Below are 14,957 nucleotides of genomic sequence, written 5' to 3'. Positions count from 1 at the left end.
TTGAGATAGTTATTTCGTTGACTTGGTATGATACGCCTCGTTTAACCATTAAATCTACATTGCATTCTCTTCAGGAAATATTTAACGCTTATTTTGTGACTTTTTAGTATATTTAGACACGTACAAAGTAAACAATAACCAAACGATATGAAAACCGGTCCAATTATCATCAATTGGGACAGTGGAGTGGAAATGCGCGGCATAAAACTACTAAAATGTGGAGATTGCCTAGCAAATGACCTTACATCCTGGTTTTGTTTTGGCCTGAACTCGTAAACCCTGGTTTGATCTTCTTTAATCTAAGGTTTGACAGGGTTGTGGCTTGACCATTTCATCCTGAATGTTATAGTTAATTTCTTTAACCCTTGTAACGGTCTGTCGTTTTCACTTTTTGAAACTTGACAGAAGTATTGTTAGATAATTTGAATCATGACATTGATCGATAAATATAAATCTAACTTACCACCTGTTTGACCTACCAAATATGTTATAACAATGTGATCCAATCATGATAGATCCCTGCTTTATCCAACAGACAGTCAATATACTCAATTTAGTTGATAAAAAGGGAGGTTGAATGTATCCAACAGTAGATAATCATCTTGGATATTTCTAAGTTTAATTGATTGATTGATTGATTGATTGATTGATTGATTGATTGATTGATTGATTGATTGATTGATTGATTGATTGATTGATTGATTTATCGATCGATGTTTGATCTGAGTGAGTGAGTGAGTGAGTGAGTGAGTGAGTGAGTGAGTGAGTGAGTGAGTGAGTGAGTGAGTAAATAAATACATACATACATACATACGTAAATACACACCTACACACATGCACATACATACATACATACATACATACATACATACATACATACATACATACATACATACATACATACATACATTATATTCCTCAACCACCCACCCACCCACGCACCTTGATCCACAGTTTTGACTACACAACAAACACAAAGAATGTACAATGCAGAACTCTCGTGATCTAAATATGCTACGGCATTGATATTCAAAGTTGACAGTTAGTACACAGCAATATTTGTGACCACGTCTGTTCTCAAACATATCACCTTAATGCACTTTAAAATTCGATTTAGAGCCCCAACTTTCAAATGCAATGTCTATGTAGCGATATTAACGTATGGCAACACTTATTGTATTATGCCACTTACTTTTTATGTGACCTCAGGGTCCAAATTTATCAAATCAAATTTGTAGCTAGCCATAAGAATACAGTTGAAATATAACTCTTGACGTGTTCAATTTAAATGCCGAGTAGTAAATGTACTGTAGTTGTTACCGTCATGACGTGATTACATTACTTAACCGTAGACAAGATGTAATGAAATATAAAGTACAAAGAGAGGAGAAGAGACTTTTCAACGTATATATTAAGACCATTTCATTTAAATTTGAAAGCTTGTATTATACGTACGTACATACGTACGTGCGTGCGTGCGTACGTGCGTACGTACGTACGTACGTACGTACGTACATACATACATACATACATACATACATACATACATACATACATACATACATACATACATTGTTGGTGTGCAATTATCATATGTTGTGCATCACAGTACAGACGGGTAGATAATGCATATCTGATTGATGAATCTGATTATTTCATTTTCTTCTGTATGATATATTAATGTTACGTGTACCAATGTCAAGCAGCGTTTAAAGTATGAAACATCACAGTGCATGCTGGAATGTAGGTCAACATTTGATTCCAAATAACGCAAGTGAATAGAATGATCTGATGATGATTCATACTTGGATAACGTGCAACTATCTTCTTTGATTTCAAGTCAAAACTATCAATGTAGTTACAACATAAAATCTCCTGCTAGACTGTGGGAGGATGTACCTCTCTCCGCTTATCATAATTTTGAGTTATCTATGGTGTCTCACAACCATTTCTGTCCAGAAATCTAACCTTAAATACGAAATTTGTCTGCAATGAGAAGGTTAATTAATCAACATTGACAATGTAATCAAAGCGAACCAAAAATCTACTATCATTTTATAATTGTTTGAACTCATTATACCTTTAGGCGTTGCTTTTCTAATTAGCGAGGAGTACCATACCATCTGCGCTTCTTGTTCCCTGATAGAGGTACACTTCCGCACATGTGCTAAAAATAGTATATGCTCACAAGCGGATAGTATAGTAGTTGTTAAACGCATGGCTCTTATTATTAGTTGGATCGGGGCATATAATTCAACACTATCAACGGAGCATATATCTCAAAATTAGATCAAATACGACGCCCCGTAATATAAATGCCTGAACGAAATTACTCAAGTTTATAACATAAGGTAGTTGGTATATCAAACTCAGCAAAACCTTTTCAAGAATATCTACTGATATTCTGCATACTATATTGTAACCTACTTTCATTGACAATGATGTTTGTATGTATTTGTGTTGTATTTTATCCACACAGTCACCAACAATCTCTTGTAATAACAATATATGATTAAAGAAGTTGAACTACGTCAAAATAATGCCCATCATTATTTTGATTTCAACAGCTTGATGTTAGAATGGTGTTTTCGACTGGAGACGTGACGTATACAGCAAGACAGATTTAAAAAAAGGTCACGCCTGTTGAAAATACGGGTACGCAATCAATCAACAGTCTCCATTTAATTATTATATTGTACACAAGGAATTTATTATCGTTCCTCATTTTTGTAACAATTAGTTAATACTTTAAGATGTGTTTTCAAAATCAATCTATTGTACTGACCCAACCTGTATTTTTAATATTAAGGTTCACTTTTCACGATCTAAATATAGAATACAAGGGATAAACGTGTATAACCTGATACTTGTTTAATGCATCATACCGTGGGGCAAAATGGATAAGTGAAAGTCGTCGTGGAACTGTAGAACCGACGGCTTAGTAATGGTAAAAAGTGATTTACAACACTACACACCCGAACACACAGACACTGAGACACGAGCATACAGGTAAACGCACAGAGACAGACACAGACAGACAGACAGACAGACAGACAGACAGACAGACAGACAGACAGACAGACAGACAGACAGACAGACAGACAGACAGACAGGCAGGCAGGCAGGCAGGCAGGCAGGCAGGCAGGCAGGCAGGCAGGCTGGCAGGCAGGCAGGCAGACAGACAGACAGACAGACAGCCAGACAGACAGACAGACAGACAGACAGACAGACAGACAGACTCATTCGAGGAAATTCCAATTGTGAGACAATAGGTCCTCCAAGATCTATAATGGTAAGACTGACATACAAATAAATGCAAATGTTAAGCAAATTTTGAGGTGTAAAATCTGAAAATTTCTCTTCGAAGGCATTCTTTGATTCAGCACCATCGAATTACCCTAAAAAGGTTGCCATCCACCTTCTCCCCTAAAATGCCTACAGAACCAATTTAGCAGCACTTTCTGAAATCGGGCCGAGACTGTGAGTAACTTTACATGTACATGTATTTTGAAATTCGATCACCAACAAATTTGTTTGAAGGGATTTCTTTCATTGATGAGCACCCCTATAATGCCCTTATAAAGTTATGTTATTAATATGTAACGTGAGAAGTCTGCAGAAACATTGAAGAAAACTGCATACAAAACAAAAAACAAACTCAACGGATTCAACATATCCACCGTTGAAAGAGCATTCTGGAAGTTTCCTAAAAGCTTTCAAACAGCTGAAAGGCATTCCTTGTTTGTATACTAGTAATTTTGGCAAAGTTCAATTTATGTAAATGCAAATTTTGGAGGAATAACATCTCACTTGGAAGACTTTTTTTATTCAGCACCATCAAATTATTCTGAAACAATTGTTTTCCAACTTCTACCCAACTTAAAGGATCTACGACTAATTTCCAGTGACATTTCATTTAAATCGGAACCAAACTATTTAGTCTTTGTCATATAAAGATGTAGGCCAGTATGATGTAGTTCCCATGGTTTTAAAAACTTGTTTTAATCAATATGTGTGCGACCACAACTTACGAGTCTGTGTAAATGCAAACTGTATACTACGTGTCGTGTGTCTAGGAAAAATGGAAAGTTTTTTTTAATGGGAAATGAATTGTGTGCACGATTACGTAAAATGATACATGTCTGATCGATGGATCACGCTCTCTTTGTTTATTTGTGATAGACATTTGATCTGATGTGTGACGTCACTGTAATTGCTAGAAAACAACCTACGTGAGACATAGTATTGAAATGTGTCATTAGTAATGACTATGTATGGTATCCCAAGGTGAAATATTAGAAAACATATTATTCAAAATAACGTTTTTGTTAAATTTTCGACATCACGTCTGGCAAAGAAGGCAGTGATGGAGATCAGTCATCAAAAAACAGTGAAAGCTGTGAAAGTTTGGAAATATAACATCATTTTAACGAGTCTAATGTAAGGAAATGGGAGATGAATCTCCATATTTCATGATTTGCGTCATCGCTATATAATAATTGTAAACTGTGATTTACCTTGCAGTATGTCAAATATTATTTAATTGTTATGCAAGAAATATCTGTAATAATACAGCACTTTGTATGGTTTCCGCAAATCTTTTCCTTAACTTAGTTATATTCAAATGTAATGAATTCAGTCATTTTGCATGGAGACGTTTAACTTTTTTCCGTCTTTAGGGAAAACGGAAATCTTAGAAATGTAAATAATGTGTGCATCGAAAGGATATATGTAGTGTATCTCTTAACAATGTGTACTCCTCGGATGAGTAGTTTTATTTCAAAAGAAAGCCTAGGTATACACGCATTTCACATTGAAATATATAACGGTATAGCAACCAAGAAACGGTTCTGTCACGTACGGTGCATTATTATTGATGGAGGGGGTTCCTTTAAACGGAGAAACATTAATACATATCAGACCTCCTTAGTAATAATATCAACATATATCAGACCTCCTTAGTAATAATATCAACACATATCAGACCTCCTTAGTAATAATATCAACACATATCAGACCTCCTTAGTAATAATATCAACATATATCAGACCTCCTTAGTAATAATATCAACACATATCAGACCTCCTTAGTAATAATATCAACACATATCAGACCTCCTTAGTAATAATATCAACACATATCAGACCTCCTTATAGTAATAATATCAACACATATCAGACCTCCTTAGTAATAATATCAACATATATCAGACCTCCTTAGTAATAATATCAACATATATCAGACCTCCTTAGTAATAATATCAACATATATCAGACCTCCTTAGTAATAATATCAACACATATCAGACCTCCTTAGTAATAATATCAACACATATCAGACCTCCTTAGTAATAATATCAACATATATCAGACCTCCTTAGTAATAATATCAACACATATCAGACCTCCTTAGTAATAATATCAACACATATCAGACCTCCTTAGTAATAATATCAACACATATCAGACCTCCTTAGTAATAATATCAAGGACAGGGAAAGGACGGTCTCCTTCACGAATTGTAGACGAGACGCCATTAGTTGTCACGTTATATTAAACAAATAAATATCAAAACATGTCTATGCCTGTCTCATATTCCATATACAATATACACTGACAGTATTGTGTACTTTTCACTACTCATAATTACACAAATTGTAGATCGGTGTAACCTTATATTGCTGTCCTGAAAACTGAGGTCGATCATACGGCAGGATATGGATATGCTACTGAGTGACAGTGCATGCCGCGTCAATACGGGGAAAGTAGTAAAAAAAATACAAGATATCAATCAATGTCTGTTATTTGATAAAGCATGACAATACTAGTAATCCTGCGAGACAACATTCTATTTTTACAAGGCATTACAAATGCATACAGATACGATGGGACAGATATCTTCTTCGAATATGATTATATATATATATATCCATCCATATAAGTATCTCGCTGAAGAGAACAGCTTACCCAAATATGTTAGATAGAGGTCACTCCAAAATATTGCCCTATTGAAAATGTAAAGTGATATGAGTATCCACAACAACGGCTAGCCATAGATAAAGTCTATTAGTCTAACCGATTTCAAAATTTGTTATCTCTACAGGTTTGAATAAGAGAGTACTCTGGGTTTTCTGTGCACCTTTAATCTCGCAAAGATTAGACGTCGATTTTTTAGGTTTAGAATTTTTTAAGAATTCATTTGTTCCATTTATGATGCATTTACCATGTAGACCCTGAGTGATGGAGTGGATTTATACAGTACAAATACAGGTCACTGTGATTTCAATGCACTTATTTCTAATTGAAATCAGTTTCAATACAAGAAAGCTACAACACTCCAGTCTCTATGATGTACTGTAATAGACGAGGCGCCAATGTTACGACGTATTTTGATGATATAAATCAAAGCAAGTCTACTACGTCCCATTGGGTATTGTCACCATACTAGCTGCTACTGGTCTCATATAAGAAGTCGGTTTTCTTTCCTTCATATAACTTGACAAAGTACAGAATACAGGATTCTGTTTAATACGTAATGACTTCTGAGAATTGAATCAATTTAGACAATGTTGGTATAATGATGTAATGGACGATTTACTTGATGATGAGAAAAGTGCAACTACAGTAACTTACTTTAGCGAGTTCAGTATATAGTCATATAATTACAGTATATAGGGGCAAATTGAAAGTTAAGATCGTTCATGTCTTTGGCACCTTCCTCACATTCTCCTCTCCTCTGTCTGTCTGTCTGTCTGTCTGTCTGTCTGTCTGTCTGTCTGTCTGTCTGTCTGTCTGTCTGTCTGTCTACCTCTTCTCTCTCTCTTTCTCTCACTCTATAGACTGTCAGACAATTTATAGACTTAAACACCTGATATATTTCACGACTTTATGACATATCTTAGTTTACATAGTTGCCATTCTAAATTGATACAAAATGTCATTACATCTAAAAAATCATTTGATTGAATTTATTTTCCATCTATTTAGTTTCAAGCGTTTATTCGGCAATAGGCTTCTTGGGTGCAGTAGCACCGTTGGCTGTTATATAGCTCTCTGGTAGGTAGATTTTAGCTTTGCCGCCAATAATGGTAATATCAATGCCATAACTCTCCACTGTCACTTTGTCGTCAGTGTTGTATATGTTGACAAGAACTGCAGTGAAAAAGTACATACATGATTTAAATGTGGCATAGTGGCTGTAAACGTTAAAAGATACATGACAGTAGACTGTTACGTTGATAATACGGTATCTAACAAAGTCCAAATAGCTTTTTAACTTCATTCACTCTAATTTTTCAAATATTATGATTTTTTTTTCATTCCTTTTCCTTTTTTGTAAATAAGGAAAATAAATAGCAAAGTATTGTCTATCCATATTTCTTTTGTTTTGCCAAGTTACCGTCTACAGTAGCCATAAATATAGAAGGACTGTTCTTGAAGAAACGTGTTTACACTTACCGGTACCGATCGGGTAGTTATGATAAGTGATTCTACGAGAGAGATTATTCCATTCACCTATCTTTGTAGAACAAACCATCATCTGGAAAATATTATAAAATATGGATATATGTAATTTGAAGTCTGCAAATATAGTCGATGGTGGCGCTCAACTCACATCACTAATAACTGATGGTTATTACGACAGCAGAGTGTGGTGCGCCGCGAATCCCAACACAGATCTTTTACAAAATAGTATGTTTTATTCATTTCAAAATCTTGTATTACGTTTACATAAAGAATGCGACATGATCAAATTGGTTATACATACATGTATATCTTGTAGGATATACACTTATCATCAATGTAACCATGGAAATAATTCATATCACATAGATAATGATGCAATCAGGACAACCGATCTTTTTACACGATCTTCATTCAATCGCCATTTTCGCTTTCAAAGTACAAGTTACGTCATTGATTTCGCAAAAATATTAGGAGAGATTGTTTTCTTTATTTTGATTATAATGATAACGTAATAGTTGTTAGGTGGAAACATGTTGTATTAATTATTATGACTCCGAAATGCCAAACGATTTCATCGTACATACAACATATACAGAAACAAAAAAACATATACAGACTTTAAAAACATTGTATATGATAGTATTTATCATCAGTGGTGTGATTTTTACAAACGTTGAGGGTGTGTATTACTTACGTCACTCCTGGTGAAGACGAAGAAATCATCATCAATCCATCTCTCAACTTGATCAGCGTTGAGGAATGAACTGCCAAGGACGCTACGATAATAATTTGTTGTAGCTATAAACTGTGGGAAAGAAAAGAGCAGTGACCGATAATCAGTATATGCATATTTTTATAAATTCTGTCTTTGTATAACAACGGTTGTTCTATTTTGGGGGTTTTATTTTCTAAAAATGCAACATTTCAAAAACCTTAATAACAATTATGTTTTGCAATATTTTCATTTGTAAAGTATAAGTTTTGAAAGGGGAAAACCAAAACTTGAAGATTATGATATGAAATTTACTACATTTGCTAAAAAATGAAAACCCAAAAATAGATCAGAAGGTAAATAGGGGATCGAATATGAAACGATACTCAGCACATATATATACTGGGGGGGGGGGTTAATGACCTCATTATATATGTACATTATTACCCTGTCTATGAAACAAGAACTAGTAAAAAATGCAAGGGTATGATATTGTAAATACTCGTTTGCAATAGACCGGTAAATATATAGAAATACATTAGTAAATCAAGAAAAATACAAGGATTGGAAATGCTAAGTACTTAGTCAAAGTAATTACAAGAAGGTGGGGGGGGGGTCATATATACACATCCACTCACGTATTCACGACAAATAATATAACCAGTCAGTCGATCTCAGAACACTATTATGGGATACATCTGTGAGAGTAAAGGTCTCAGTGATGTTGAATAAAAAAGAAAGAGAAACAACTATCTGAATAATGTAGATGTACTATTAGTCGGAACAAGTAGAAATCTGACCCAGTAAAGTGGATGTTCGGTGTTGTAGTTCGGGTAGAGAGATTCTCTATTTTCGGGATCAGCACATCCACTGTACGCTTGTTCCGTTCCATAGTAAACTATAGGAATACCCTGTAAAGGGAAAATGTTAGGTAAAGAAGGGTTGACATCACCAAGATAATGAGATTTTTGTTACAGATGATAACCGTCATATTTGGGGTTATATATATGTACTATTAGAGATAGTTACTTTTTACACGGAAATTAAAGAAACGTTATCCTTTGCATTGCCGGTTACATTTGAAAAGATTAATTAATAGACAGACATAAGAGCAAGTATGGTTTCCAATAGACGATAGGTTTTACCTTCATAGTCAGGATCCACAGAATTCAAAGTTTCAATAGTCAGTTAAAGTATTCAGAGTAAAAACCACGTACTAGTTTTCTTACATATGAAAGCATTGACCTCTATAATTGACTCAGAGGAAAGAATATAAACGTGTCTAGGAGGCAAGCAATTTGCTTAAAAATCAATTTCTCCAACGTCTATGATCAAAGTGACTCGAATCATCCAAAACTTTGATATAAGCCCTTGAAGCTTGTTGAAATTCCTGGTTAAAGTCAGTATTTGTGATTTCGTACATATAAAACTACTTTACCTCCATAGTCAAAGTTAACATAATGTAGTTTTCTAACAATGTCCATGAATCACGGTCACATAAAAATCTTGCTTGGTCGTGATTATCGGCGAAAGTTCCCATTAAATGCATATCAGCGCCAAATCGGAATTTCTGGAAACAGAAACATATATAGGATATAATCATTTAGAACATTCCGTTGAAATTTTATACATTCGAATTCCCCAGCAATATCCACAGTTATAGTTAGAATAATTACAAGTTAGACGTGTCCTAACAGGAAATATATATATAGAGAAAAAACAACTAACTTACCATTTCGTTGTATTTATTGGCAAGGTTCCTCATACTGCTATCATAAATGAGTACATCTTTCATAGTCCAGTAAAATGGATAGTTAAGGGCTGCATCCATTGGTGGAATGTAGTATTGGATTTTATCAAGATCACTCGTGTACACTTCACCGACATCGTAGATATTAGCTGCTGCCATAAAGTTCTCCCAGAACCATTTTGGTACCTGTATGATTAATACAGTAACGTGTCAAATAAAAAAAAGTTATTTCTGGATAGTTCATTTCACCTTCCTTACCTTTTCAGGGTCTTTGGTTACTAAAAGATTTTGAATGTTAGACATTCAATGCACTAACCTCCAAAATGTTGGAATCAACAAAGCTTAACAGAATTGACTCAAAGCCTTGAAATAAATGTACGCATTATCATTCTATCAATATCACGAAAAGTCAATAATTCGAAATGTTTTCACATTAGTGTTTAACCTATTAAATTAATTATTAATTCGTTGCACTATTAAAAGTTTACAAATGAAAACATAATGTCACACGTCATAATTAATTCGTTGTCATGAATGAAAAGATAAGATGAATAAACAAGTTTTTGTCATATATGTTTGATATTACATGTGAAACTGTGTCGATTCTTATTCCATCGATGTCATATGTAGTCAACAACCAGTCAATCCAGTTGCATAATTCATTGTCTACATAAGGATTTTCTTGAGCGAGATCTGGCAGACCAAACAACCAACAATTCTCCACCTGGAATATAGAATTAAAGTGATCAATCATATATATTATAATATCCAAATATTTCGTTCATTATTTACTATAATGTTGTCCAATACAACCAAGCCATGGGCGCCATTTTCTTTTATTCCAGAGGACATTCAATTTGTAACATTTTCCTTATTAACAATACTATTACTAGTAAATATTACCGTTATGAGGCATCGTTGAATCACACTGCCCTCTACCGTACATATCAGAATGTGAACAAGGATAATGCTGTCAAGTTGCTAAGAGTCTGGTCATTTAAGCTCAAACTCTTTGATATATAAAACATTTGTTTACAACATAAATGTCGCCTTTTGACTGGGGAAGTTGGATGGGACAATCCTATGGAAAGGTGTATAGAATTTAAGGCGAAGTTAAGGATGCTAAGGGTTAGGCCCCCCAAGTGGGATACCCTTTTCAAGACACAATCCCTCAGAGTGACCCCATTTTTGTCTGGACTGTCGACGTCATGTACAGTCATGGCGGCGGCGAGTAAACTTGTTCACAAAGAGAGCATTTCTTTAAGCTGGGGAAGGTCTTGTCTCACCAGGAATCCAATAAATTGAAGGTAGGGAGGAGCAAAAGAAACATGAACAAGATAATTTTTAAAAACTTTTTTTTTTAAATCGACCGACCTATCCATAGTTGATATGAAAAATTAATGAGGAACAAAGAAAATAATGGTCACCCTAAAATAAAGAGTACGTTGTACTCACCTCCCATGTATTACCCCAATCATGGATTTCACAGTATTCGTGATAATGATCATATTCGTCAAATGGAATATAGGTTGTGACGTCACCGATACCCATGTGATTAGCCACCCTTAACAAAACGGAAAATTATAATGTACATGTACTGTCAATTTCATAAGTATCAACATTATCACACTAACAAGAGTAAAGAGGTTTCAAATCATTCCTTCAAATCTGTCAATTGTCTTATCTATATTGAGTGATGTATCACCAATCATAATCAATAGAATGACTCCATGTCCATTTTATGCTGATTTCGACCAGGACATATTGACACAACTTTCCTATTCCTATTTCCTAAGTATAGCATCAACAATAATAAGTCTTATAAAAATACGTTAAGAAAGATATGTTATCAGTGGGGCCCTGATCCTATTATTCTGGACCAATGGCAGATAACATTGCCCTTTACAACCATAGCTGGTTTAAAACATAGTCCAATGGCAGATAACATTGCCCTTTACAACCATAGCTGGTTTATAACATAGACCAATGCCAGATAACATTGCCCTTTACAACCATAGCTGGTTTAAAACATAGACCAATGCCAGATAACATTACCCTTTACAACCATAGCTGGTTTAAAACATAGACCAATGCCAGATAACATTGCCCTTTACAACCATAGCTGGTTTAAAACATAGATCAATGCCAGATAACATTGCCCTTTACAACCATAGCTGGTTTAAAACATAGATCAATGCCAGATAACATTGCCCTTTACAACCATAGCTGGTTTATAACATAGACCAATGCCAGATAACATTGCCCTTTACAACCATAGCTGGTTTAAAACATAGACCAATGCCAGATAACATTGCCCTTTACAACCATAGCTGGTTTAAAACATAGACCAATGCCAGATAACATTGCCCTTTACAACCATAGCTGGTTTAAAACATAGACCAATGCCAGATAACATTGCCCTTTACAACCATAGCTGGTTTAAAACATAGACCAATGCCAGATAACATTGCCCTTTACAACCATAGCTGGTTTAAAACATAGACCAATGCCAGATAACATTGCCCTTTACAACCATAGCTGGTTTAAAACATAGACCAATGCCAGATAACATTGCCCTTTACAAACATAACTGGTTTAAAACATAGACCAATGCCAGATAACATTGCCCTTTACAACCATAGCTGGTTTAAAACATAGACCAATGCCAGATAACATTGCCCTTTACAACCATAGCTGGTTTAAAACATAGACCAATGCCAGATAACATTGCCCTTTACAACCATAGCTGGTTTAAAACATAGACCAATGCCAGATAACATTGCCCTTTACAACCATAGCTGGTTTAAAACATAGACCAATGCCAGATAACATTGCCCTTTACAACCATAGCTGGTTTAAAACATAGACCAATGCCAGATAACATTGCCCTTTACAACCATAGCTGGTTTAAAACATAGACCAATGCCAGATAACATTGCCCTTTACAACCATAGCTGGTTTATAACATAGACCAATGCCAGATAACATTGCCCTTTACAACCATAGCTGGTTTAAAACATAGACCAATGCCAGATAACATTGCCCTTTACAACCATAGCTGGTTTAAAACATAGACCAATGCCAGATAACATTGCCCTTTACAACCATAACTGGTTTAAAACATAGACCAATGCCAGATAACATTGCCCTTTACAACCATAGCTGGTTTAAAACATAGACCAATGCCAGATAACATTGCCCTTTACAACCATAGCTGGTTTATAACATAGACCAATGCCAGATAACATTGCCCTTTACAACCATAGCTGGTTTAAAACATAGACCAATGCCAGATAACATTGCCCTTTACAACCATAACTGGTTTAAAACATAGACCAATGCCAGATAACATTGCCCTTTACAACCATAGCTGGTTTATAACATAGACCAATGCCAGATAACATTGCCCTTTACAACCATAGCTGGTTTATAACATAGACCAATGCCAGATAACATTGCCCTTTACAACCATAGCTGGTTTAAAACATAGAAACATTGCAAAAATGTCCAGTAATGTTCATAGGCGAGTATCAAAAATGGGAAACTCACGCTTCAGCGTTATCATTTTACTTTATTTGAAAAAAAATGGTCTTTTTAATTATGAGGTCATACGATAATGATAAAAATGTACACCTACACATCAACCATAATCCATATGTCTCTCATGTGGGCTTCGGCGATTAAATCATTTAAATCTTTCTCGTCACCCCAATGCCAACTAATTGTATATAAATCAGTTGCAGAGTAACCATGGTAATCACCTTCCACGTGTTGTGGTAAAGGTGAAATCCAAATTGCATTGAAACCCATACCTAGTTAGAAAATGACAAGAAAATTGTTGAATTTCTTTTTAATGTGATATTAGTGATATCTCTGTCTATCTATCTGTCTGTCTGTCTGTCTGTCTGTCTGTCTGTCTGTCTGTCTGTCTGTCTGCCTGTATGTATGTATGTATGTATGTATGTATGTATGTATGTATGTATGTATGTATGTATGTATGTATGTATGTATGTATGTATGTATGTATGTATGTATGTATGTATGTATGTATGTATGTCTGTCTGTCTGTCTGTCTGTCTGTTAAATTAAATTGACACAATCTGTCACAAGTCTGATTGGTGTACATTTACATTTGATACAATCTATGTGATAGAATTCCTGATGAGGACTCTTTCAGTAGCTCATATGTCACGAACTTCTTCAAAATATTTCAAAATGAAACCCAAGTAACCCCCCCCCCCCGCACAACGTTAACTTTAAGTCATGTAAACAAATTACTGGTAGGAAAACTTTGAAGGAGTTGTATTTGTATCAGTTTCGTCTTTCATTGAAATGAATATTTTAATATTTTGAGTACCTTGTATATAATCCAGTTGTTCAATTACTCCTCTAAAGTTACCATTACAATATCCTCGTAGGTTACCACATGAATTCCAAGAGGCTGAGCCAGGTGCAGCAAATCGGTCGGTCATGATCTTAAGAGCGGAGAGGAAATGTAAACGATTCTACATTGTCCTGATTTAGCTTTGTCAAGGACTACCGGACAGAAATGACAATTAAATTTAGTATTATGTCCAAAATTGCATTACACTGTTGTCTTTCCAATAACACTTAGTTGAATGTTTATGTCATATGAAACAAATCGATTGTCAATTGCAAGTTCTTGGCATACATAAACTAGTTCCGTGGTCGGAATGTGGCTTTGTATACAGTCACAGAACTTACCTCTATGAGAGAGTAATTTATATTTGTAAAGTTCAGAACGTTATTATTGGAAACAAGTCTGTACCTGAAACTAATGGCATCTTTAATGTGGCAAGTATTTATACCAAATATGTCACAAAATCAAAAACAGAACAATTTAACAAAAGTTACAATTTCTAGACTAATTACTACAGTTATACATAAGCATAGGTTACTGGACCAGTGGTCGTCTGAAGTTTCTTTAACTTTATGTAATTACACCCTATATCTTAGACACTATAGACACTATATGGTGGTCAGGGTTAAGTCGCTGTATGATTACTGT

The 14,957-nt window shown here is 34.8% G+C and overlaps 1 protein-coding gene across 1 annotated transcript; it reads right to left on the bottom strand.

Annotated features, from left to right (window-relative positions):
* Nucleotides 1-6,996: 6,996 nt before the first annotated feature.
* LOC144452368 (beta/alpha-amylase-like) lies at nucleotides 6,997-14,400 on the bottom strand. The gene is made up of 10 exons (XM_078143461.1): nucleotides 14,286-14,400; nucleotides 13,566-13,740; nucleotides 11,384-11,492; nucleotides 10,515-10,652; nucleotides 9,911-10,114; nucleotides 9,617-9,748; nucleotides 8,979-9,089; nucleotides 8,161-8,271; nucleotides 7,458-7,539; nucleotides 6,997-7,151 (listed from the first exon to the last, which is right to left on the bottom strand). Exons 1-10 carry the CDS (start codon nucleotides 14,398-14,400, stop codon nucleotides 6,997-6,999), a joined length of 1,332 nt encoding a protein of 443 aa, XP_077999587.1.
* Between the last annotated feature and the right edge of the window lie 557 nt (nucleotides 14,401-14,957).

The sequence above is a fragment of the Glandiceps talaboti genome, chromosome 22, assembly GCF_964340395.1.
Source record: "Glandiceps talaboti chromosome 22, keGlaTala1.1, whole genome shotgun sequence".
In the NCBI taxonomy this organism is placed as follows: Eukaryota; Metazoa; Hemichordata; class Enteropneusta; family Spengelidae; genus Glandiceps; species Glandiceps talaboti.
This window is presented reverse-complemented; position numbering and strand designations above follow the sequence as displayed.

Excerpts from the sequence above, each read along its gene's own strand:
- LOC144452368 (XM_078143461.1), bottom strand. The coding sequence starts at position 14,400 with ATGACCGACCGATTTGCTGCACCTGGCTCAGCCTCTTGGAATTCATGT. Across the intron at positions 11,493-13,565 it reads ATATGGATTATGGTTGATGT|GGTGGCTAATCACATGGGTA; the intron begins GTAGGTGTACAT and ends CGTTTTGTTAAG. Across the intron at positions 8,272-8,978 it reads CCGAACATCCACTTTACTGG|TTTATAGCTACAACAAATTA; the intron begins GTCAGATTTCTA and ends TCTTTCCCACAG.